Source organism: Talaromyces stipitatus, genomic scaffold, assembly GCF_000003125.1.
Source record: "Talaromyces stipitatus ATCC 10500 scf_1105507295487 genomic scaffold, whole genome shotgun sequence".
Classification (NCBI taxonomy): Eukaryota; Fungi; Ascomycota; class Eurotiomycetes; order Eurotiales; family Trichocomaceae; genus Talaromyces; species Talaromyces stipitatus.
Window position 1 is genome coordinate 116,766 of NW_002990120.1, and position 24,418 is coordinate 141,183.

A 24,418-nucleotide genomic window follows, 5' to 3' on the forward strand; every position below is an offset into this window, starting at 1 on the left:
TGGGCATCTAGGTTTCTCGAAGCTATTCGACCACTAGATGAGGCGTGGGTAACGTCTTTTGAGCACTCAATCGATCCAAAGATTGATGACAAATCTCTTACCTATAAGGATCTGTCAAATGGCTTCCGGAGACTCATCCCACGACTCCGTACAAAACGACAATCCCGTATAATAAAAGGCTCTTTCGCCACTCATCTGAGTAAGAGCGACGACAGCGAAGAAGAAAATGAAGAAAGCTTGCAGCGAGGGAGAGCTGTGGAGCGTGGTCGACGACGTTCGCGATCACAATCATTTGAAGGAGGACAGCGCAGCGGATTTGCTCCAGATAAAAGAGGTGGACCTAAACCGACCTGCCCTGCATGCGGAGGCATGCACTTTATTGACTTCTGCTTCTATATTTTTGGTTATAAGGCTCCTCAAGAGTTTGAGCCAAGACTTTGGCTTCAACAAAGAGCCGATAGATGGCTCAACAGCAATGCACCATTAGCAAAAGAGGTAAGACGTGTACTAACCAAAGAACAGGGACAAGCTCCTTCTCAAAGGAAAGAACGATCTCGCTCTAGAAGTCGATCCCAAGAGCGACGAGAACCTATAACTCAAAATACTCAGAATGAGGTGACTTTCCAAGGAGAAACAGCAAGTTCGAATTGACTCTTTAAGACGGCAGTAGGCAGCTGCAAATCGACCTGCTACATTCGCATGGAAAAGGATTTGGCTGCACTGTCAATTAACGAATATCCTTTAAAACATTCAGCTTTATTGGATTCAGGGTCATCAATTCACGTTTTCAATGAGATAGAAAGGTTTGTGAACTTCCGGAAAGCGACAGCAGGAGACTTCCTATGGGCAGGCACCCACCAAGTACCTGTCTTAGGATATGGAGAAGTGGATATCGAAATCCACGGCCTTGGTGGAAGACTTCAAATTCTGCGCCTTTATAACGTGGCATACTGCAAGGACTTTGTGGCAAACCTGGTGTCTTTCCAACAACTAAGAAAGCATGGAATCTGGTGGGACACCAGAAGAGGCTTCGACTGCCTTCGGAACGAGAAAAATCAAGTCCTTGCATATGTAAAAGAGAGGGAAGGTCAATTTGTACTCGAACATATCGCCAACGACCATCCTCTCGTAAAAATGGCCTTCATGATACGACGGCACCGCTTCAATTCGTGGACAGTCAGAAAAGAACGAAAAGCTGACGCTAAGAGATGGCATGCTCGCCTTGGCCATCCTGGACCCCAAGCTATCGAACACCTTGCCACAACGACAAAAGGTGTAAGAGTGACTGGCCTATCCAAAGGTCCTACCACTGTACAGTGCGAAGCATGTGGAAGGGCAAAAGCCAGACGAATCATACGACGAGAAGAAAGAAATATTGTGGAACGACCTGGCGTGCATCTAGCGATTGATTTTCATGACTTTCAGAAAAGCTCAATGAATGGAGAAAAGACATTGATGCTTATAACCGATCGATTTAGCGGTCTTATCTGGGACTTTTATATGACGTCGCACAAAAGCGTGGAGATATTAGAAACTCTGAAATGGTTCTTTGAATATCTGAAAAAGCACCATGATGTTAGTCCGATCAAGATTGAGATGGATAATGAGATATTCTTACACCGACTTGAGGTAAAGGAGTGGCTGATTACCAAACATGTTACTATCGAGCCCTCAACGGTAAATAATCAAGGACAAAACGGTGCCGCTGAGCGCTCAGGGGGTGTCATCAAGGATAAGGCTAGGGCCATGAGAAATGGTGCAAAGTTACCTACGGATTTATGGTCAGAAATATACCGAGCCTCAATCTATCTTTACAACCGTACCCCGAAGTTCATGTACAACTGGAAAACGCCATACGATAGGTTCCATACTTACGTTGCTTTGCAAAATGGAATTTGCATATAAGATCAGAAACCTCAGCTTGCTCACCTGAAGGTATATGGCTGTAAGGCATATGCCCTCACATCGGAGTATCAACTCAAGAAAAATCGACTTCAACGCTTCAATCCGCGAGCATGGGTAGGCTATCTCGTTGGATATGACTCAACAAATGTTTATAGGATTTGGAATCCTTTGACAGGGAGGATCGTGCGAGCAAGGGACGTTATTTTTAACGAGGATGAAGTCTTCAGTGGAGATATCCAAGATATCAAGGATGATCTCCTTCATGTGTCTGTTGAAGAACTGACAATCTTGCTGAACAAGATAGATATCCGAGTACAGTCAGGTGAAGTCGAAGATAATGCTAACTTTGGAGATGAGATGGAGGATTTGGTGTTTGACCGAAATAGGCACAACGATGAGCGTACGACAACAACAGGCTCGGTGACTGGTTCTGGATTTGAAGATTCAAGTCAGCTTGATTCGGACTATCCAAGCGGCCCATCTCTGACGCCAGGAGAAGGATTGTTAGAGGGGATTGATAAATATGCTTATCCTACACCTCCAGATACGCCTCCGAGCGCACTGTTGGCGGCTAGCATAACTATCGTCCATGAAAATGACCTCAACCTCCGTCAGAGCTCTGAGCACGCAGCTGGAACGTCAACTGGCGGGGTCAGGCCCAGAGGGTCGCTCGTTCAGGAAGCAACCACCAAGGAAGGTCCCAGAGGGGCTCTTGATGGTGTAGGCACGGTCAGGTCCAGAGGATCGCGTGCTGAGTTTGGGGACAGGCCCAGAGGGTCGCCCAATCTGCGTGACTCCATGGTAGGTCTCAGAGAGGCTCATGGCAGGCATATCCTTGAGGACGGACCCAGAGGGTCGCTTGAGAAGAACGGGGTAGGCTTCAGAGAGGCTCCTGTTAAAACCGTCGCCGCTGCTTTGACTACGCAACGAGGAGAGCTCAATCCTTGGAGGTTTGCTTTTCTAGCAGGCACACGACATCGTCAGTATGAGGTGAACACAGTCAAATTTGATCACGTGAGCCTCCAACGACGTCTAAGGTCAGGACGTCGACTTCAGTCAGTTCTAGTCCGCGACCTACCGCCTGCTCCCAAGAGTCACCGTGAAGTGGAAAAACATCCTTTAGGTTGGTTATTTGAGGAGGCTGAGAGAGATCACCTTAAAAGTCACGATCCATCTGGCTCTTGGACAACGGTGCCTATCGGTAAGGCAAAAGGAAAGCAGATTCTCGATTGTATGTGGGTATATGTCTATAGCAGACAGAAAGTCGTCTAGTCAAGTGCAAGGCACGACTCGTGGTAAGAGGTGATCAAGAGAAAAGAGATGATACAAGGGACACGTATGCTGCTACTCTTGCTGCGAGATCTTTTAGGACATTTATGGCTATTGCTGCGCGCTTCAATCTGGAACTCAAGCAATATGACGCTGTCAATGCCTTCGTTAATGCCATACTGGACGAAGAGATCTTTATGAGAATGGCTCCTGGATATCGTGAGTCTGGAAAAATATATCGACTGAACAAGGCTCTTTACGGATTGCGTAGATCACCACTCCTATGGCAAAAGGAACTTACCAGCACCCTCGTAGAGTTGGGTTTCAAAACAGTGCCTCACGAACCGTGTTGCATGTTGAAATCTGGGATCATACTGTTCTTTTATGTAGACGATATCGTTGTCGCATATAAGAAGAGCCACCAACCAGAAGCTGACTCAGTCATGAACCAACTTCGTGCCAAATACAAAATATCCGGAGGAGGAGACCTGGAGTGGTTCCTAGGTATGAGAGTTATACGGGATCGAAGCAATAAGGTGATCTGGCTCAGTCAAGCCACCTATATCGACAAAATTGCGAAGTTAGCCGACACTCGACAGACTGACGACACACCAATGGCTCGAGAAGAATTACTCCCATACGAAGGAATGGCCACCTACAAAAGTAACCATCAATATCAACGAAAAGTTGGCTCAATTATGTACGTGGCAGTAAGCACTCGACCTGACGTGGCTTTTGCCGTCTCACGGCTTTCACGGTTCTTGTCAAATCCCGGACCAAAGCACCATCAAGCTGCTGACAAGGTTTTATGCTACCTCGAACGTCATCGTGCGTACGCCTTGAGGCTTGGAGGAGGTGAAGATTATTCAGTATCAACAGACGCCTCCTTTGCAGATAATACACTTGACCGTAAGAGCTCGCAAGCATACGTCATGACACTTTTTGGTGGAACGATAGGATGGCAAGCGAACAAGCAGGATACGGTAACAACGTCAACCACTGAAGCTGAACTGTTAGCTCTCGCTCAGGGGGTGAAAGAAGGCAAATATGTCCTTCGATTGCTTCTGGAGTTGGAGATACGTTTTAGAACACCTACTCTTCACGTTTTCTGCGATAACCAGCAAACTCTAGGATTGCTGGAGAAGGACGCTCCGCGACTGCGTACGAAGCTCCGACACGTCGATATTCATAATCACTGGGTACGACAAGAGGTGCAGAAGGGAGACATCCAAGTGCACTACATGCCCACAAAAGATATGATTGCCAACGGCCTGACCAAGGCACTCAGCAAACAGGAACACCAAAAGTTCCTCAATCAAATCGGAGTAGAGGATATCGACAGCTATCTCACTCCCCAGCAAAAGGATATGGAGAACCCGGATATCGAAGAATTACTTTCTCTCAATGACGTGCCCGACAACTTATGAAGCTATTCCAGCTTTGCAAGCAGTTGCTTTCTGCAGCTGAGGGGGTGTGTCAGATAATCCGGCTTTCAAACGAGGCAGAAAGATCGACTGTTCAATCTTACAGGTCTAAAAGGCACCTTTAGGCATATATCTGGGCACCTAGATTTCAGCCCAATATTTACCCCTCCTGATAGCTCACAAATCACCCCGCCAAAGGTGTCTATAAAGGACCCGGCTTTAAAAAAAAAAAAACTTGAAAGACAGACACAGAACTCAATACATACAATCTTGCTAGTCACTTCTTTTCTTTGATCCTAGTAAAACACTCTTCAGGATTGGCCTGGAATAAACCGACCAATCCGACAGATATAGAGATTGTGCGGTTCGGAATTTAAATTTAAATATAGATAGCGTTGATAGCAGATATATAGGATTTGATAGTTAGGTGATACAACAGTGTGAGACCAGCTGGCCAGATTGATGCTTTTATTGATAAATAAGGCCACACGGGCTCTCTTATTGCTATTAGTATTATCATTGTTGTCGTTAGATTTAGAATAGAGGAGTTGATGCGTAAGACTCGCAGGCTGGTGCGTTATATTGTTTAGTTTGTTTCTCCATAATTCCTAAATTGCAATCACAGAGGCGCGGAGAGCTCAGGGATCACGTAAGAATATGGCCATGACCTTATCCTTGGATTTATGCATGTTATACTGTATAATCTCAAATATTATGCTCATTAGTTGAGAACATCTAGAGAAGCGCGTGTGTTCATGCCTTGTACAGTTTGTAGATTATCCTTCTCCTCTTCTTCCTCAATAGAGACTACGCGTGGTCCTTGACTGGGATAGAAACTATTTAAAAGTTCTGTATAGCCTTCCAAATTAATAGTTGTGTTATTATTAAGTTCATAGTAGCTAGCCGTGCTACTTAGGATGACATTGTTGTCTTCTATTATCATGTTTATCTGTGGAAGCTGTGATATCCGGGGTAGTGGTATCTCATCTAAATCTTGAGATCGTGTACGTACTTGGCGGTGGGCCTAGATACGCTGTCTGCGTATCTATTCAAGGTAGGCTCTTGATCTGGTGACTGGAGCTGTTGATTTTGCCGTGTTATCCTTGCTGAGTAGTGTTAGGTCGATAGTCTCCACAGGAGCGCTCAATTGAGTAATATCTACAGCCGATTAGATCTGTTCCGTAGGCTCTAATTCGTTCTCATCGTTGTTGTTAGATGATTTAGATTTGGGTGGTCTACCGCGAGGCTATTTTTTAATAGTTATGAATGGGATTGCCTTAATTTTCTTAGCTATTAGTATGATTTATGAGGTTATAGGGGCCTCCGGTGTTTGTAGGTGTGTTATTAATGCTGTAGGCTCATTGATTTCAGTAGAAACTATAGATGCTGTGGTTAATATCTTTGTACTCTTTACCACCCCTGAGGTGCTTTTAGTGGTTATTAATTTAGTCGTATTGATGCGCTTCCTTGTGGTTGCTTGGATCTGCGCAGCTTCGTGAGGAGTAGAATCCTCATTTGTGGCAGTATTCTGTTACATCAGCTTGGGCTGTAAGTACTGAGGCACCCGATGAAATGGTTCACAATTGATTAACGCAATCTTAGCCTTATCTAAGGCCTCACGTCGTACTAATCAAGGAAAGCCTACAACATTGATACAAGGAAAATTCGAGAATTGAAGTCACAAGATTGAATCTACGAATCAATTTTACAGCTTCGTGTCGAGAATCTTCTATTGAGATTGTCTGGATATCTTCTATATGGGATTCTCAAGCATAAATAGTGTCCAAAAATCCCATCAAGATGTAGATAGAAGAGTGTGCACAGAATAAGGTCAATATCAATATTTCCACTATAAAGATATCTTTGAGTATTAAGCTTAACTGAGTTTGTGCTAGTGCACAGCAAGTTCCGATAGAACCGGGAACTAATTAGTGACTAGATATATTGTATCGCTGATACAATATATAAAAGCAACGATACAACCAAAGAGATCACCGACAAGATATGTTGTATCATGGATATATTGACGGATGCATATATAAGGACACTCATTTACCATGTATCTAGTTTTATTTTACCGTCTTGAATTAACCGTGTTAGGCACCCCCTAACTGAGATAACTTGAGTATACGTTCTTCTATCGAACCGGATATTCATCCTTTTGTTAAGACTTTGCTTTCAAGAAGCCTTTCGTACTTAGAAGCCTTATAACTTCAGCTCGTTATAAGCTATCCGAGATATACACGACGGTAGTTTGACCGAAGTTTCCGACAAAACAATGGATTCGTAGTCGGACATATGAAACAGGTATAAGAAATAGGAATTTATAAATGTGTGTCAGCAGAGTTATCTAACTTATCCGAATTAGGGAAAGCATGAGAAACTTATGCATATGTGGGCCGTGAGGTCTGACCTTTCATTTCATTGATTCCGGCACAAGACTTGCATTTTCTTTCTTTCTGTCTTTTTTTTTTTTTCTTCCTTTCTTCCTTTCCTTCTTTCTTTGTCATCGGCTGGGAATTTGATACAATCATCAAGGTAGTTTTGAACAACGGTTGCCTATAACTTAAAAGATCCCAGTGTCGGCTAGGATCATATTTCAAGCAAGCTTGGAATATCGTCAAATTATTTTTCTCGATGCTCAGCTCGCTGTATTCTGATAATCGTCTCTGATCAACTTGTCATCTCCACTTGTTGAGAAAATGGGTCGCGTGTGTGCCGATTGTGGGCGCGATCTTCCCCAGTCGTCGTACACAGCAAATCAATACTCCAAGGGCGAGGGCATCTCGCGATGTGCAGGTTGTGTCCATGGTCACCATGCCGATACCCCATCCGCGAAGGAATCTAACAGCGGAAGATATAATGAATCTAGTCAGGCGACTCACGAGAACTACGAGCTAAGAAATCCTTTTGCAGAAGGTGCTTTCCGATGGGTGGCCAAGGGGCGATACGTTTCAGGTCCTCGCAAGGGCCAACAATGTGTTTCGAAGTGGTTCAAGACGGGCGCAGTATTTTCAAGCGATTATTTCACTCTCGATATAAAGGCCGTCGACAAGGCCTTGGAGTTAGTCAATCGATTTAACCAACTAAATATCATCAACAAAGTCATCAAAATTAACGTCCCAGCGGTGTGGACGTTTACCGACGACTCCCATGAGGACTGGGCTGGTCAGAAAGTTCTATGCGAACCCTTTATCAACAATTACCAGAAGTTTAACAGCAATAGCGGATGGAATGACGATGCTTTGCCGTGGGGTAAAGTCATGCAAGCTCTCAGCCATTTCAGCTACCACGTTTCCGGTGGCTTCTATGTCCTGTGCGATCTTCAAGGAGGCATTTATCAACATGAAGTTGTCCTTTCTGACCCTGTCATCTTATCCCGGCGCCGCGAGTATGGTGTTACTGATCTTGGCCCTGATGGCATCAGCTCGTTCTTCAGCCAGCATGAATGCAACAACTTTTGTCGCCCGAACTGGACCAAGCCAGCTAACCCAGTCCAACATTTCCGCCCAGTGCCTGGTACCACTATGATTAGACGTACTGTGCCGACTGGATATTCTCGACCTCATGGGACAAGACATTGAAAATCTTCACCTGATATGTCCAGAATGTGGGTGGATATGGAGGAATCATACAATCGGAATGCATGCGGACTCTTTATGGCGGCTTCTGCGCATTGAGTGACAGGGTGGTACGACGATTTACCAACAATAGTCTAGCATTTGCATGGTCTTGGATACTGGGTGGTTTACTGATGTTTTTTTCTTTTACTATGCTACTTTTATTATCAGCGAAATCGCTTTCGTTTGAGATTGAATCAAGGGATCTATAGAATGAAACAGCGGCGTTGCTTGCTTGAAGATTGATCTGGTTTTTTCTGGCGCTTTGACTTGCCAGCGTATTGAGGGTCGACAACCTCAGTAAGCCAGCCACATAATACAATCGCATGGGCCGTACTCAACTTCTGAAACTGTGTAACGGAGCCGAATTCCAGAGCTATGAGGCCGGGCGACATATCCCTTGGCTTTGCGCTGTTCACACACTTCTCACCAACCACGAGGAGCTGTCTGATCATCGCGTGTCCTACGCCATTCCTCCGCCATTTTACGTCTGTAATATATACCTTTTCAATTAAGAGGAGTGGCCCATTGTCAAGCTCAGACCCCCACACACCTGTTTCATGGTGCACGGTATGCAACTTGAACTTTCCTTGAGGAAACCATACCGATTAAAAACTCTCCACGCAATCTGTCCTACAGATCAATCGCTCTCCTATCAGTTCTTGGCAAAGGACTTAAGCGCCTGGTGGCACGGAATATGGCATAGATCTCTATACACTACAAAGTATTAGCAAGGCAATAGTTTGGAGCTCTCCCATTAAGATCTGCAAATAATCTAACCACATGCCTAACACATAATGTTGAATAAGTGCTAAATCAAGGCATAACTGCCTCACTCCTTACCCTAGATGTTAAAGGCGCATTTGACGCTGTGCTTCCTGGCAGACTGATCTGCAGATTACGTGAGCAGGGCTGGCCCACCAATCTTGTTCTCTGGATTGCCTCCTTTGCTACTGGGCGATCAGTTCAGATCTGACTCGATAGAGAGATTGGCCCCTCAACAGACATTGCCTGCGGTCTTCCACAAGGATCCCCAGTATCTGGCATTCTTTTCATACTCTACATAGCGCCTCTACTCCATCTAGGAAACCCAAGGAACAAATTTGGTTATACGGACGACACAGCTAACCTGGCAATCTCAACATCCCTTGCTACTAACTGCGAAGCCTTATCAGACTTACTTTAAGAAGCTTTTAACTGGGGTGCTGCAGAGGGCATTACTTTCGCACCAGATAAATATAAGCTTCTTCACTTCTCTTAACATAAAGCAAACCAGGACCTAACCTGCACACCTTCAGTAAAAGCTGGATCTATCATAATCTCAGAAAATACTAAACAGCTATATTTACGTTGGCTAGGAATTCTCTTTGACAAAAAGCTAATATTTAAATGGCACATTAGTGAAATAGCATCTAAAGCCCTCACTATGGCTAATGCCCTTTGCTCTCTAGAGAATACTATCTAAGGAGTTAAACCTTATTTACTACAGTAGATTGTATTAGCCTATGTACTCCATAAAGCATACTATAGCGCTGAAACCTAGTGGCCAGGACGTACTTGCCCTAGGTCTTCCTAGACTTCAAACTGAGTTAGAGAACATCTTAAGAAACTAACTAAAGTAATACTAGCAGGCATAAGAGCAGTCCTTCCAGTTTTCTACACAATCCCAATATCTATCCTTTACCAAGAGTCTAGATTCTCTCCACCAGAAATTGAACTAGATTGAATAGCCCTCCTTGCAACTATCCGCCTATGGCGTCTGGATTCTTACCACCCACTTTGAAGACGCGCAGAACAGGTTGCTAGTAATGGCTGACAAACCAGCTGATTTGCCCACCATATACTGGCCCTCTCTAACTCTAAGCAGATAAACCCTCTCCAATACGCTCCCTAGCACCCTCGCGAGTCTTGTGAGAATGCCCAAGCTCGAATAGGAGCTCCCATGGGACGCACTAAGGAACAGGCAGCAGCTAATTTCATGGTTTTTCAATGCACCATCCCTAGCTCTAATATTATAATCTTTTCAGATAGATCTAGACTGGTAGACAGACGTGCAGGGGGTAGCTATATTGGATTTCAAGCATATTATTAGTTCCTCTGCTCCTCACTCTCATATAGACATGGGAAAGAGGTCTTCAATGCAGAAGTAGAAGCTGCCCTAGCTGGTGCTCAAGCAGCAATAGCATACCCAACAGCTCAATTTGCTACCAACTTATGGATCTGCCTTGACAACTTGGAAGTTGCCACGCACCTCCTATCTCTCTCTACAGGATCCTCTCAAGAGGTCTTTGAATCCTTCCACACCCTTGCAGCCGCCTGGTCACTACGCGAGAGGCTTCCACATACCAAAAATGGATCAATCTAAATCTGATGGGTCCCTGGACACACCAAAATCCCTAAGAATAAAGCAGCTGATCTCACTACTAAAGAGGGAGCTATCTCTGCTTCCCTCTCTCCATCCAAATCTTTATATGCCTCGCTAAAGAGATATGCCAAGACTCAAGCCCTTTCCGCTACTCAGATATAGTGGCAGACTGTAGCGCCACAGACATACCAAGACCTAAAAATAACTATATCTCCTAAGCATCCTAGAGAGCTTCTGCTCAACCAACTCGATCTTGGCTGTATCATCGCAGCCCGTACTGGTCATAGAGACTTTGCGGACTATTATAAATGTTTTAATCATGATGATGCTCATCTATTATGTCAGTGTGGAGCATGAAAAGCACCCCTACACTTCTTCTTCTATTATATAGCTAAGAGATGAGCCCCTCATCCTCCTAGGCCCCCTTCTGAGGTCATCTCCTTTCTTTTAGGCACTGCAAAAGGAGCACAAAAACTAGCCACATAGCTAGCAGAAACCCGTTTCTTTGAGTACATCTGTCCTCGCCAACCTCTCCTTAGCACCTAGCTAAGTCAGCCCTACTTCCCCCTTATATCTCTCTTTTCCTTCTCTCGTTCTTTCCTTCTTTCTTTCTTTCCTTCTTCCCTTCCTTCTTCTGAAACTCACTGCTTAATTGCGATGGTGGTAGAATTATGGGTCATGGTGCGTAGGCGGACCATTGCAGCTGGCAAATACCCAAAACCCACTAGGAAGTGGACCTCCCTGTAAGACCACGGCAGCTATGGAAATGCGCCAGAGAGTCTTTTATTTGTATATAAATCTGATAGGACCTGAAGCCCAAGGTTTACCCCTCGGCGGCCTATGTTCCAGTAGGGATCGGTGGAAAGCGTGCAAGTCACGAACCACGGCCGTTAAATAGACACACACACACACACTCAGGTTATATAAATCCGATAGGACCTAAAGCCCGAGATTTACCCCTTGGCGGCCTATGTCCCAGTAGGAATCGGTGGGAAGCGTGCGAGTCACGAACCACGGCTATTAAATACATACACACACACACACCTCGTTCTTAGAATTGCGTTGTCAGACGCTCTATTCCTGCCTATATTTTCTCTCTTTCTCCCGCTTCCAGTCCCAGGCTACGCGGCCCAGGCGCGCTAAAACGCGTTCCGCAACGCTATGGCACAGAATTGCTCTGAACCTGACAAGAGGTCTCTATAAACCGCTCTACAAGAGACAACCACTGCTGCTACCACTAGAGCAGCTAATAGTCAGAAAATCACGGGACCACCGCCATACAGGTAGACGTCGGTACCGCATTGGGCCTAGCGTGATCGTAGCAAGGACATCAACCTCGCACGCCACGGATCTCAGATAGTTAGTGTTGGTTTAACTACGGTCCGTATCACGAAGCATAGACGGTAGTAAGGCGCGAACACGAAGCGGCCTAATGAGCCTGACAATATGAAGATATCTTGATTCCTAATATTGTGACTTGTCCCCAAGAACGAGGGGGAACGGGGGGATAGCTAGTTAGATATACACGCGGCACGCACGTGCCACGTGAGACTAAGTAGTCCGGTGCCGAAACGCGTAGAGTTTGATATTCACGTTCCGACAGTTAGTTAGACTTCTCAATATCACTCTCTCTAGCCCATCACCAGAAAATCTTCAGCCTAATAGCTACTTTTCTCAATAAACACCGCAATCAGTCGGCTAGCCTCAGCCCTCATCTACAAAGAGCTCTCACTGCTCTAAGCGATAATCTAGCTACTGTAGCTCAACACTATTTTAATACCTATATAAGTGGTATCACTCCTACTCCCTCTACCCCTTCCCCTACCCTAGCCTCTTCCCCTACCCCCAGCTCTCTTCCCCCCTTTGGCCTTGCATAGTCCTCCTACGCAACAATTACTAAACCCACCCTAGCCAAGCCAGCTACTGCTGCACAACAAATAAAGCCACCTATAAAAAAGCCTATATCTGATGTGAAACAATCCCTCCCTGACCACCATCTCTTCGTACGCCTCCCACCTGACCACGCAGCTAGAAAGATGGACATGTACGCCATCTTCTCTAGCCTCTGGTCCTAACTAGGCACAAACAGTAATACTCTAAAAGAAGTACAAATAATAAAGACTGGCTTCGCCCTCTGTCCTGCATCCAAGGAGGCCCTTTTAACCCTTAAGGCCTAGAAAGAAGTCATATCCACCTACTTTGGTGACTACCAAATTAAATGGAGCTCTTACTAGATCTCATACAGAGTCACAAACCTGCCAAGAAAGACTGGCCAAATTATCAACAGCCAGTACTCTATAATCCTAGTCAACTAACAATACTATCTGCTGAAATTGCCAAGCAAACAGGATATAGACCTATATCTGTTAGCAAGACTACTACTAGTGCTACTAATGCTAACTCACTGTCTTCAAGCTAGTTTATTAATTTCTCTGAAGACACTAAGGCCTCTCTCTCAACTTAGCTCTATATCTTTAACACTATCATTAATGCTTACTTCCTTACTAGGAAGACAAAATCATTTAATATAACTACTACTAGAAATAGCATAATGCGCGGTCCTATGCATGACCCCTAAGATGTTGACTCTGTAGCTTATTAGAATATATAGAAGAAGGACACAACAATAGTTATTCTACTGATATTCACTGATAAATTATCAAAATTATCCGGGGAGTTTAAAAATACGTAAAATTACTGTCTCTTTCAATGGCGTCAAGAGCCAGATAAACATTGGCTTCACATGGAATAGATTCCACAGTTTGTTACAGAGGAATATGGTGTTGCATATCGAAGATGCATGTTGCTTGTGTGACGGTCGCAATCCAGGCATGGGAGTAGTGCGTTTAGTGTAGTGTGAGAGGTCCACACTACAATACACCATTCTTGGAGCCAAAACATACATACTACATTACACTACACTGAACACACTACTTTTTTTACTAAGCAGAATTCTTGTGGCAACTATACTAGTTATTCCGTCTATTTCCATTCGATTACCTGATATCGATAGCATTGCTTCAAGCATGCTGCTGCACCTATGATATCTGCTTTGTGGCACCCCCTATCTGGTCGGACCATTCTTTCTGGCTCCACACTCATTGCTAGAATCGCAAACAAGTCCAGGCAAAAGTTGCAAGATACGGCTATACTAAGCACCTGTCATACCAGTACGCAACTAGATCATCCGTATTCTTCTCCCTTGGCAGCTTCTGCCACTCAGCAAACTCATCAGTAAGTTCTAGCTTCTCTTCGTCATTACTGGTGTGAAACTCTTCCTCCATGGCATATTCAAGACTAGTATTTTGGTCTGCTTAACGTCTATAGATTTTAATTATATCTGAATCCAAGAGATCTTTGACTTTCTTTGTCTTGTAAAGATTCTACTGTTTTTGAAGAGCAGTATCTACAGCATTTTGCCAATCAACATGATCAGCCCATTTCTTCTGGATCCACTGCCATTTAAGGTGTGGGTGGAGAGATATTGCAGCGACATAAGCAGATAAATCATCGGGTCAATCGATAGCATTTATCCAGCTTCTCCCATCCAAGCTGGAGGCTGTTATGGAGGTGGCGATATACTATTGGGCTCCAATTTTCAGGGATATCACCATCTGCGGTACTCATAACCGGAGAGTACCTATCGATGAAGACTTTCATATCTTTGAGCAGCAACTCTATGGCAGGAAGAATCTCCCAGAGAGCCCCGTATCTACATATATAACTATGAAGGAGGAGACTTCCAAGGGAAAGATTGATGATTAGACTTCGGACTTACCGTCCTGTGCTCGGCCCTCAAGCCGCTTGATGGCTAATTTGAAGGGTTTTAAATCGCAAGATATTCTGTCAAAACTGACAAGCCATCCACTGAGAAATAGTCTTTACAAATTGTGGACCTAGATTGGTTTTTTTCAGTAGGGGCCTTGTGCTGTTGTGTGTAATCTTCGCTACATAATCATCATACTCCTTCATTATTTTGTGCATGAACTCATCAATAGGAGTTCGGAGCATCACACCGCGTTCAATCATATCATATGATGAATTCCAGCAAGTCTCTTGGTCCTCGACCAATTTATAAATCTTCATCTGAAAGACATGTGATTTCGGTCTCCTGGAGCTTCTCGGAGAGCTGTTGCCATTGACCAGGCCAAGTGATATTGACAATTGTTTGTACGCGCACAACATCCTGTCGGAATTTGGCACCACTGCAAGAAGCTGCGGGGAGTTTCTGTTATACGTGTTTCATGATTTCGGGATAGCTCACAAAAATCCTTTGTGAGCTCATATCCATACTTCACTCGTTGTTTGTACATGTCTCAATTGCCGGATTGAGTCCTTACTCAATCCCCAACGTAGGTTCCTCGCAGGCATAAATATGGCCTGCGTTCCCCATGAGATAGTTCGAGTGATCAGTTATCAATTAGGAATCATGTTACTATATTGATCGAACTCACCCATAGGCTTGTTGGACTAGCCTTGCACCAATCCCTGCTTCGTGTTCTGGGACCGTGCTAAACCAACAACAATGTTGTGAAGTTTTCCAATGGGGCCTTTTTCCTCCACAGGTCTAGGTCTTTCAGCTCCTCTTTTGCTAGCCGAATATCTTCTTGTAGAGCATCAGGATCTTTGCCAAAAATTATCTTATGAGTAACCGATTCAGTACATTACTAGCACGCCGAAGACGACTATAGATACATAAAATAGTGAGCTTTCATTTGCCAATGTGAAGTTATAGTTATTTACCTTTTACCTGCATCGAATGCAAACACATCAGCGAGCGCAATGACTGCTGTATCATTGTTGTCTGCATTATCTAGTATAAAATAGCGAAGCCGATCTTAAGGCTAATTTATAAATAAACAACTGTAACGCCCTTTACAATATTGATCCCAGTATGACTGCCAACAACTTCTGGTAGACTGAGTAGAAAGGTGCATAATTTGCCTTGCTAGTTAATGAAGTGCACAACTATTCCATATAGTGTGAGAAAATTTTGAGACGTCTAGAGATCAAAGGATATATGGATTTTGCCTAGCGTTATGTAGATGCTCTATTATTATTCCTTTATATTTGTCAAAATCTTATAACCCAGTCATAAATAGATCGGTAAGTGGGTAGACACCCAAACTCACCCAGAGATCCATTTAATTCAAGCATCAGATCATGGAAATAAGGACTCTCAACTTGATTAAATGCAATATTGTCATGGACAATCCATCGCATAAGCTTAATTTAAAACCGTTTTAGATCAAAGCCAGTGATCAGTTGATGGACTATGTCCCAATCTCTTATGGTGAGTAAGCGATCTGGTTGTTTGAATGCATCAAAAAATGACCTCTTCTTTACAGCAGGCCCATCCTTAGTAAGCTCATGTTCGTCTTTCATATGCTTCAGAGGTATACGAGTCCCACCACTGACTTTCCACAGATGACTTTTATGTCATCTTGTACTATGGCACTTTTTGCAAAGCCAGTACCTTCCTCTGTTTTACTCTCTTTGATATCATATCCTTGCGTCCAGATCCAGGCACAGTGATTTGCTGAGTGAGTGGGCAACTAGAAACTTGAAATACGACTCCAATCAATATCCTCGTAGCTATCGACAGCAACTGCAGGAGAGGTATCAGGCTCGGCATTTTTGCTATTGAAATCAGACGTGTCTTGGTGTTCTATTGAAACAGTGTTCAGCATTGATGTTGTGCAAAGTGGTAATGATAGCGTGACTAATAACTAACATATGTGTATTCAAGTTGTTTACTATTTCCTATTTGGGTCGTGAATTATACCCACCGCCTCCAGGCCCTGGCCAATAATGCCACTCTGCTACTCCTCTGCTAATATATGTTGGAAATAGAGTAAGCTATTCCTATTCGGGATAGGATTCAAAGAACCGCACGAGCATTGACCAACAGGAAATTTCAAGAATCAGATTCACATATCAACTTCATATATCAGCGCGAGATTGTGACAAGATTAATCTATTACTAAGTTGGTGCTAGTACAGATTCGGTTCCAATAATATAGATATGTCACATGAAGATAATTCAGTGCATTTAGTGTAATGTAATGTAGTTTGGGTCCCTTACACTACACACACTGAAAAATAACACAGCTCACACTACTCCATGCTACACTAAAATGTAGTGCACTACGTTTAGTGCGTGTACACTGGAACACTCACACTATTCTCAGGCCCAGTTTGGTCTGCTCACTTGTGTGGCCCTTTATGTCCCCGCACTAGCTCCGGGGTCAGAGCTAGGTAGATAATGGCAATGCCAAATTAACCTACACTACCACCAATCGATACTCACTGGATTTTGCTAACGGTAACTCACCTGCCTTACCAGTTTAGCCACATTTCGATTCGTCAGTCCTTCGTCTGCTATCTGGAGTTGTCACCAATGAGGTATTCAGCTACTTCGAGCGCTAATAAGAGAAGTACTCTTAGTAAATTGCTACTGAGGGAAGAGGTTCATGAAACTAAACCAAAAATGGACGCATGGTGAATCCGGTATCTAGGAGGGATGGGTTATTACTTTTGGGGGGAATATGACTATAACGACAAGAAGGGATGTGTGACGGCTGCAAGAATCGCTGTCGTGTGAGCTCGGTCCTTTGTAGTGCCGCTCCGTGGTCTCGTTGAGCCCTAAGCCCTAGCTGGCCGTACAACGGGATATCCCTTTGTTGTTACGACTTCCTATTTAGGCACCGACGAGACGATACTCGCTTACAAAGGGCTGTAGCAAGCTCACACACAGATTCTTCCTTTCTCCTTCTTTTCTGTATGCTTAGTTTCTTGAAGATGAGCTACCCCAGAGTTTAGGCCTGAGCAAATGTCACAGGATGTTTAAGACATAACTTATGGGCTAGAGAGGCTTTTGCAGCTGATACAGCTTTTCCTCTCGAAATAAGACCATGACCACAGTGTATGCAATGGATGGCAAATAGCGTATTTGTAGCCCTTTAGGCTTGGTGCCTCCGGGCGTAATGAAATTACTTCTACTTTGCTCATAATATATTATGCCTAAATATAGTTGCTGAATTGACAAGGGAAACATTAGTTGCATAGTCCCCGACTCAGCCCTCCAATAATAAACATATCTCCAAAATAGTCAACTCTACTGCCCTTAACATGGCACGCCTATACAAGGTTCTTCAGATTTAGCCACAACACCTATAAGCCACCTCATAATGTGTGATACTCTACTTGGGCCAGCTGATATAATGTGAGATATCAAACAAGCCATCTTGCATTACATAACATGATACATAGTTAAGTGGGCTGATATGTGTTACGTGATACATGGTGACTCATGTCGTGTGACTACTAACTAGGCCACCTTTTATTCTAAGGTCAAATTCAACATTCCTCTAATTTTCCATTACTAATATTGCAATAGTGTAGGTGCAAAGAGGCCCACTTCTCTCTTTTTAAAAGAAGGAGACCTGGAAAGTTGCTTCCCTTGAGTATATAATGAGAGGACATGTAAAATTTATTACCTTGATCAATATCTTTGCCTACTATTACTAGAATCAATCCTACTTCTGGCCCTACTACTGGCAGCCTACCAGTAACGTTTACTGGCACTTATATCACCATTAACTGGAGCAGAGCGACAATCTGTCACAGCTATCGCTCCCATTATTTCTTCATTCTTTAACCGACCGTCCAGTGCCAGACTGGAAAACCGTTACAGTCGGCAGCATAAAGCTCCTCTACATCACCAGCATTATCTTAGTAGTACTTCTGCCAGCAACTTCACTATCCTTTCCAACATTCAAGTTGTCCCAATCGCGCCAGCAGCTATGGCAGGAGCTACATCCGTCAGTGCGTCTAATGGAAGTAGCACCAGTGGTAGTCTACCAGGCTCCACTAACAAAGTTCTTCCTCCTCTTATTATCTCTGTGAAACCTGATAGCGGCCCTACTCCAGGCGGAAACACTGTATCTATCATCGGCCTTGGCTTCACAAATGCTACAGCTGTAGCTTTTGGCCCAACCCCCGCCACCTCCTTCACTGTGGCCTCCTATGAAACAATAAACGCTGTTGTTCCACCAGGACCTAGAGGCGACGGCACTGTCTCTGTCCGTGTCACTGGATCTCAGGGTATCAGTAATACCATGTCATACACCTATAAAGCTCATCCTGTTATCGACAATGCGACTCCTAATAATGGCCCTCCTACAGGCGGAAACACTGTTATCATTACTGGCTCTGGTTTTGCCAATGCTACTTCAGTGACTTTTGGATCAATTTCAGCCACATACTTTACCAGGGTCTCTGACACACAAATAGATGCTATTGTTCCACCAGGATCTAGTAGCAGCACTGTCTCTGTCCATGTCAATGGACCTGGTGGTATTAGTAATAGCATACCATATATTTACGCTATTCCTGTTATCAACGCTATAAGTCCCACTAGTGGCCGTGTTGCGGGTGGAAACACTGTTGTTATTACTGGCCGTGGGTTGCTAGATGTCACGTCTGTGACATTTGGTTCAAATCATGCCTCTTTCACTATTGTTTCTGACACATTGATAGACGCTGTTGCTCCACCAAGACTTAATGGTATAGGCACTGTCTCTGTCTATGTTACTGGGCCTGGTGGTATCACTAGTAATGGCATACCATACAGCTACAATCAAATTGGTCCTGTTATTGGTACTATAAGCCCTACTAGTGGCCCTATTGCAGGTGGAAACACTGTTGTTATTACTGGCTTTGGTTTCACAAATATCACAGCTGTGACTTTTGGTTCGAATCCTCAGATTCCTACCCCTTTCACTATTGTCTCTAGCACAGTGATCAATGCTGTTGTTCCACCAGGACCTAGTGGTGGAGGCACTATCCCTGTCTATGTTATTGGGTCTACTGGCACTAGTAATAGCATATCATACACCTATACTTAAACTGGTCCTGTTATCAGTTCTATAAGCCCTACTAGTGGCCCTGTTGCAGGTGGAAACACTACTGTTATTACTAGCTCTGGTTTTACAAATGCTACAGCTATGACTTTTAATTTAACTTCTACCTCTTTCACTATTACCTCTAATACAGTGATCAATGCTATTGTTCCACCAGGACCTAGTGGTGGAGGCACTGTCTCTGTACATGTTACTGGGTCTAGTGGTACCGGTACGGTTACATATACCTATACTCTAGCTCCTATTGTCACCAGGCTTACTCCAGCGGCTGGGCCGATAGCAGGTGGGAATACGGTCACCATCACAGGCTCAAACTTCAGCAATGCCACAGCAGTTACATTTGATGGTATTCTAGCCAGTTCTTTTGCCATTTTACAGCCCACTCAGATAGTTGCTGTTGCTCCGCCGACTACTGCTGTCAAGGTTGCCTCTGTGGTAGTCACAACGCCTGGTGGTTCTAGCACTCCTGGCCCAGGGTCTGAGTATGGTTATACAACTGCACCTTCCACTATAAGTGTGAGTCCTGCTTTGGGCAGCACGGCTGGTGGAGACACTGTTACCATCATCAGCAGTGGCTTCAGAGGTACCACCAGTGTGGATTTTGGAACCACCTCTGCAACAAGCTTCACTGTTTTCAGTAATACGGAGATAAATGCCATCACACCAGCACACTCCATTGGCACAGTCCCAATTGTTATTACCAGCTCAGGTGGCACAAACAGCACACTTAGTTTCAGCTTTGTGATGCCACCAGTTCTTACCTTAATTGCGCCAACTTCCAGATCGGCCGCAGGGGGCACGGTGGTGTCCATCACCGGGCAAAATTTGGCAAGTTCCCTTAATGTGAATTTTGGGCACACTGCAGTAGTGCCTACGTCCATCATTGACGACAACACAGTAACTGCAATAAGCCCTGCTGGAACGGCGGGTGTTATTGCTGTGACAGTTACTACAGCTGCTGGCACAAGCAACGGCCTCCCATTCATCTATGTCATGTAATTAGGATTGAGAAACACACGCACTGTACGTGCATCGTATTGAAAATAAAATTTGCCTTCAGAATTGGAATCTACGCCCTCAATTACACTAGGATGAGGTGCCTCGGCTGTGATCTGCCTCCAATATAGTTTAGTGGTTAGCCCGTGAAGCTTGAGAGTTAAAGTTTGGAGTTGAACAGCGTCGCCAGTAAAATGAAAGCAACAGTGTGTGTGCTGGACTGGAAGCTGTCGGATTGGTGGGTTTACTCCAGTCCAACCCTGAATAGTAGTTTCACTAGGATGTGAAAAGAAGAAGTGACTAACAAGATTGTATGTATTGAGTTATCTAATGTTTCTGTTTATACATGAGATTCCAAGCCGGGTTTATATAGACATTTTTAGCGGGGTGATTTGTGAGCTTTCATGAGGGGTAACCATGAGGACAATATTGAGCTCTGATAAGGTGGCTTCTGATTGACTGAGATGTACTACATAGGTGCCCAAGTATTGCCCTAACGTGGCTAGTAGATCTTCAACAGGACAAGACGATCTTTCTGACACAGCCCCTCAGCTGCAGAAAGCACAGCTTGCAAAGCTGGGAATAGTTTCATATATTGTCGGGCATGTCGTTGAGTGAAGGCAATTCTTCGATATCCGGATTCTCCATGTCCTTTTGCTGAGATGCAAGATGACAGTCAATATTCTCCACTCCGATTTGGTTAGGAAAGATTTGGTGTTCCTGCTTGCTGAGTGCCTTGGTCAGGCCGTTGGCGATCATATCTTTTGGAAGCATGTAGTGCACTTGGATGTCCCCTTTCTGCACGTCTTGTCGAGCCCAGAGATTATGAATATCGACGTGTCGAAGTTTTGTACGCAATCGTGGAGCATCTTTCTCTAGCAGTCCCAACGTCTGTTAGTTATCGCAGAAAACGTGAAGAGTGGGTGTCTTAAACTCTATCTCTAACTCAAGAAGCAATCGAACCACATATTTGCCTTCTTTCACCCCATAAGCGAGAGCTAACAATTCGGCTTCCGTAGTTGATGTTGTTACCGTATCCTGTTTGTTGGCTTGCCATCCTATCGTTCCTCCGAAGTGTCATGACATATGCTTGCGAGCTCTTGCGGTCGGGTGTATTATCTGCAAAGGAGGCGTCGGTTGATACTGAAAAAATTTCACCTCCTCCAAGCTTCAAGGCGTACGCACGATGACGTTGGAGATACCATAAAGCCTTGTCAGCAGCTTGGTGGTGCTTGGGTCCGGGATTTGATAAGAACCGTGCAAGCCGTGAGTGTCAGGGTGCAGGGTGCAGGGTCAGGCAGTGCAGAATAGATTAGGAATTGGTTCAGATTACTACAGTCAGGCTATCTCACACAGTACAGGTACAGGTTAGATACAGGACGTAGCTCGAAGAGCTACGTGAAGCTATCTGTGTGTGTGTGGTTTTTTATTTAACGGCCGTGGTTCGTGACTCGCACGTTTCCCACCAATCCCTATTGTGACATAGGCCGCTGAGGGGTAAGCCTCGGGCGTCAAGATCTATATCAGATTTATAAACATATAAGAGACTCTTTGGCATATTTCCATAGCTGCTGTGGTCTTACAGGACGATCCACTTCTATGTGGCCTTTGGATGTTTGCCAGCTGATGGTCTATTAACACTTCATGACCTGTTTTCCACCACCACTAAATTTGAACAGTAATTTTTGCAACGAGAGAAGGGGAATAAAGAGAATGAAGGAAAGAAAGAGAAATATAAAGGAATAAAGGAAAGAATAGAGAAATACATAGGAAGAGTAGAACTGTCTTAACTAGGTGCTAAGGAGAGGTTGGCGAGGACGGATGTCCTCAAAGAAGCGGGTCTCTCTGCTAGCCATGTGGCTGGCCTTTGTGTTTCTTTCGCAGTACCTAAAAGAAGAGAGATGACCTTAGAAGGGGGCCTAGGAGGATGAGGGGCTCGTCTCTTAACTAGATAGAAGATTTACAGATAAAGAGGATATGACTACGGAGATTGGAGTCAAAAGTATTGGCACGCGCTAATTTAGTTGTTTTTTTGGATACATAGCCTTACGCACTAATTACTATGGGAACTGATGCCCCCTACAAATTTTATACACGTCCATTAACATGGACTTTTCTCCCACCAATCCTCTATATTGAACAGGCCTAATATAGTAGATTTGAGGCTATTCGTAGTCTTCCCACTCTGTATTTGCCGCAGGCTCACTTGCTAGATAGGCCCTAAATGACAGTACCCCTTTCTGACGGCAGCGCTTCTTTGAATCCCCTCGAGGCCTACCTTCCTCATACTCATTCCCACCCTCAAGACGTATAATTTCTTCAATGTGAAAGGGGATTCTCTCAATCCAAGCACGGATCCGATCTTGTGGCAGCTCCTCCCAAGCCTTTAACCATGCCTTTTTAGCTGGTTCTCGATCTGCAGGTGCTCCTTGGAGAGTTGTACGTCTCTTTAACCAAAACCAGGCTGGTTCAATAGCATTCAAATCAGGTGAATTACCAGGCCAAAGGAGGCGCTGGATCTCGTGCAAATCGTACACCTCTTTTTGGTGGAAATGAGCATGCGCAGGGGCCCCATCCTTCATGACTAGTGTATGAGGTCTTGATTCCTTACATCTTGCTGCGAATGGAAGTAATTTAGGTAAAAGGACTTCCTATATAAAAAGTTAGTTCGTTCATCAAATTTATATGGAGATTACTACACCTTTTGATAGCGATACCAATCTACACCACCCTTTCCCTTCCGCTCCAATTTGCCATTTTTCGCAGTGAATTTAAACGTTGGTCGGCGGCTTTTTCTAGGCTCTAAGCGAAGCCGTGAAAAAGCATTATTTAATTCCCATTCTTCTCGTGCACGTTCTTCTCGTCCTTGGTTCACAATTTCTAAGTCTTGTAGAACCTTTTTCTTTGCTGCAACGTTCTCCGGATCGTATATATGACATAGACCCTTGTAATCATATGATAAGGCTCCCCAAAACATGAATTCAGAGGCATTCTTGAAATGCGTACGAATAACTGTTGGATCATAGCATTCCCAAGAACGTCGCTAAACTCGGTTAGAGCCTCTCCGGTGTCCCAGGATTATTGATGTCTCGTCCGTCCATATTATTCTTCCAGTCCTCTAGAGTCCAATGCCGATGGCTCAGGGCGAAGGCGAGTCTTCTCTTTTTCATATCTTCTATCAGACCAGGTTTCCAAGTAGGCTTGCATTTATTAAAAGAAAGAAATTTCAAAAGACGCAGGCAAGAAGATTCAGAAATACCAGCTTCAAAAGCAAGAACCTCAGCAGATTTCTCACGACCAGATCGATCCTTAGTTAGACTTGCCAATATTGAACACTCAATCTCCGGGGTTACTACCTTTGGACGTCCCGAGCGTGGTTTATCAACAATATGGCAATCATCAACTAGAGGCTTGACCGCGGGGTCATATCCTGCTGATTTAGCACGGTTTATAATGTTGTAAACACTTTTCTTAGGCATCTGTAGCAAATTCGCGACATCTGGAGGCTTCATATTGGCAAGAAACACCAAGGTTATAACCTGAGAGCGTTGAGCAATAGAGTATTCACTGCTTTTTACCATTTTGATTGAAGCGATGGAGAAATCAGTGTAGGAGTAGGCGTATAACGTAGCGACAGAGGTCAGGCTCCTATATAAATAGAATCAATTAGCAGATCAATTTACAATATAAAAAGCGGTTTATATATTATTGCACTCAATTATTAATTGTTGGGAATAGCTTCATATTTGAAAATGCAGTGTGTTGTCAAAAGGCGAGATAGTGCCCCCCAACCTGTTGACTTCCGTTCACTAGTGTTTTATTAGGAAAAGTCGATACCGTTTTTTTAGATAATTACGGTACGCTAACAGGTACTAAATTTTAGCGCGTGCTGTTGGAGATGTAGAACGGTGTAAT

At 44.2% G+C, this 24,418-nt stretch overlaps 6 protein-coding genes across 6 annotated transcripts in view, besides 11 other annotated features; 4 read left to right on the forward strand and 2 right to left on the reverse strand.

Annotated features, from left to right (window-relative positions):
• The window catches only part of TSTA_052440 (uncharacterized protein), a gene marked incomplete at both ends in the record, with an annotated part of 927 nt that extends 332 nt beyond the window's left edge, over positions 1–595 (forward strand). Inside the window, 2 exons of the mRNA XM_002486787.1 lie at positions 12–495; positions 518–595. Coding sequence (XP_002486832.1) covers positions 12–495; positions 518–595 — 562 coding nt within the window. The remainder of the gene's footprint in view (positions 1–11; positions 496–517) is intronic.
• A 122-nt stretch (positions 596–717) lies between these two features.
• Positions 718–2,388: a mobile genetic element.
• Positions 1,048–1,875: a mobile genetic element.
• Positions 1,597–4,601, forward strand: TSTA_052450 (uncharacterized protein; the record flags this gene model as incomplete). Its single annotated transcript, XM_002486788.1, has 3 exons — positions 1,597–1,781; positions 2,061–3,106; positions 3,166–4,601. The coding sequence occupies 3 exons, from the start codon at positions 1,597–1,599 to the stop codon at positions 4,599–4,601; spliced, it is 2,667 nt and encodes an 888-aa protein (XP_002486833.1).
• Positions 3,174–4,511: a mobile genetic element.
• Positions 4,602–7,046: 2,445 nt separating the features above from the next.
• Positions 7,047–7,103: a sequence feature (CT-rich).
• A 197-nt stretch (positions 7,104–7,300) lies between these two features.
• Positions 7,301–8,182, forward strand: TSTA_052460 (elongation factor 2 kinase, putative; the record flags this gene model as incomplete). The annotated part of the gene is made up of 2 exons (XM_002486789.1): positions 7,301–7,309; positions 7,343–8,182. 2 exons carry the CDS (start codon positions 7,301–7,303, stop codon positions 8,180–8,182), a joined length of 849 nt encoding a protein of 282 aa, XP_002486834.1.
• A 667-nt stretch (positions 8,183–8,849) lies between these two features.
• Positions 8,850–10,931: a mobile genetic element.
• Positions 10,932–11,163: 232 nt separating this feature from the next.
• Positions 11,164–11,217: a microsatellite.
• A 4,245-nt stretch (positions 11,218–15,462) lies between these two features.
• Positions 15,463–15,615: a mobile genetic element.
• A 2,447-nt stretch (positions 15,616–18,062) lies between these two features.
• On the forward strand, positions 18,063–20,556 carry TSTA_052470 (uncharacterized protein). Its single transcript, XM_002486790.1, has 2 exons — positions 18,063–19,449; positions 19,510–20,556. Exons 1-2 carry the CDS (start codon positions 18,389–18,391, stop codon positions 20,504–20,506), a joined length of 2,058 nt encoding a protein of 685 aa, XP_002486835.1. The 5' UTR covers positions 18,063–18,388; the 3' UTR covers positions 20,507–20,556.
• A 535-nt stretch (positions 20,557–21,091) lies between these two features.
• Positions 21,092–23,480, reverse strand: TSTA_052480 (uncharacterized protein; the record flags this gene model as incomplete). Its single annotated transcript, XM_002486791.1, has 7 exons — positions 21,092–21,394; positions 21,507–21,724; positions 21,961–22,021; positions 22,087–22,126; positions 22,295–22,390; positions 22,688–23,154; positions 23,205–23,480. 7 exons carry the CDS (start codon positions 23,478–23,480, stop codon positions 21,092–21,094), a joined length of 1,461 nt encoding a protein of 486 aa, XP_002486836.1.
• Positions 21,182–21,580: a mobile genetic element.
• Positions 22,193–22,266: a sequence feature (GA-rich).
• Positions 22,798–23,154: a mobile genetic element.
• A 104-nt stretch (positions 23,481–23,584) lies between the features above and the next one.
• Positions 23,585–24,084, reverse strand: TSTA_052490 (uncharacterized protein; the record flags this gene model as incomplete). Its single annotated transcript, XM_002486792.1, has 2 exons — positions 23,585–23,664; positions 23,763–24,084. 2 exons carry the CDS (start codon positions 24,082–24,084, stop codon positions 23,606–23,608), a joined length of 381 nt encoding a protein of 126 aa, XP_002486837.1. The 3' UTR covers positions 23,585–23,605.
• Positions 23,608–24,078: a mobile genetic element.
• Positions 24,085–24,418: the final 334 nt, after the last annotated feature.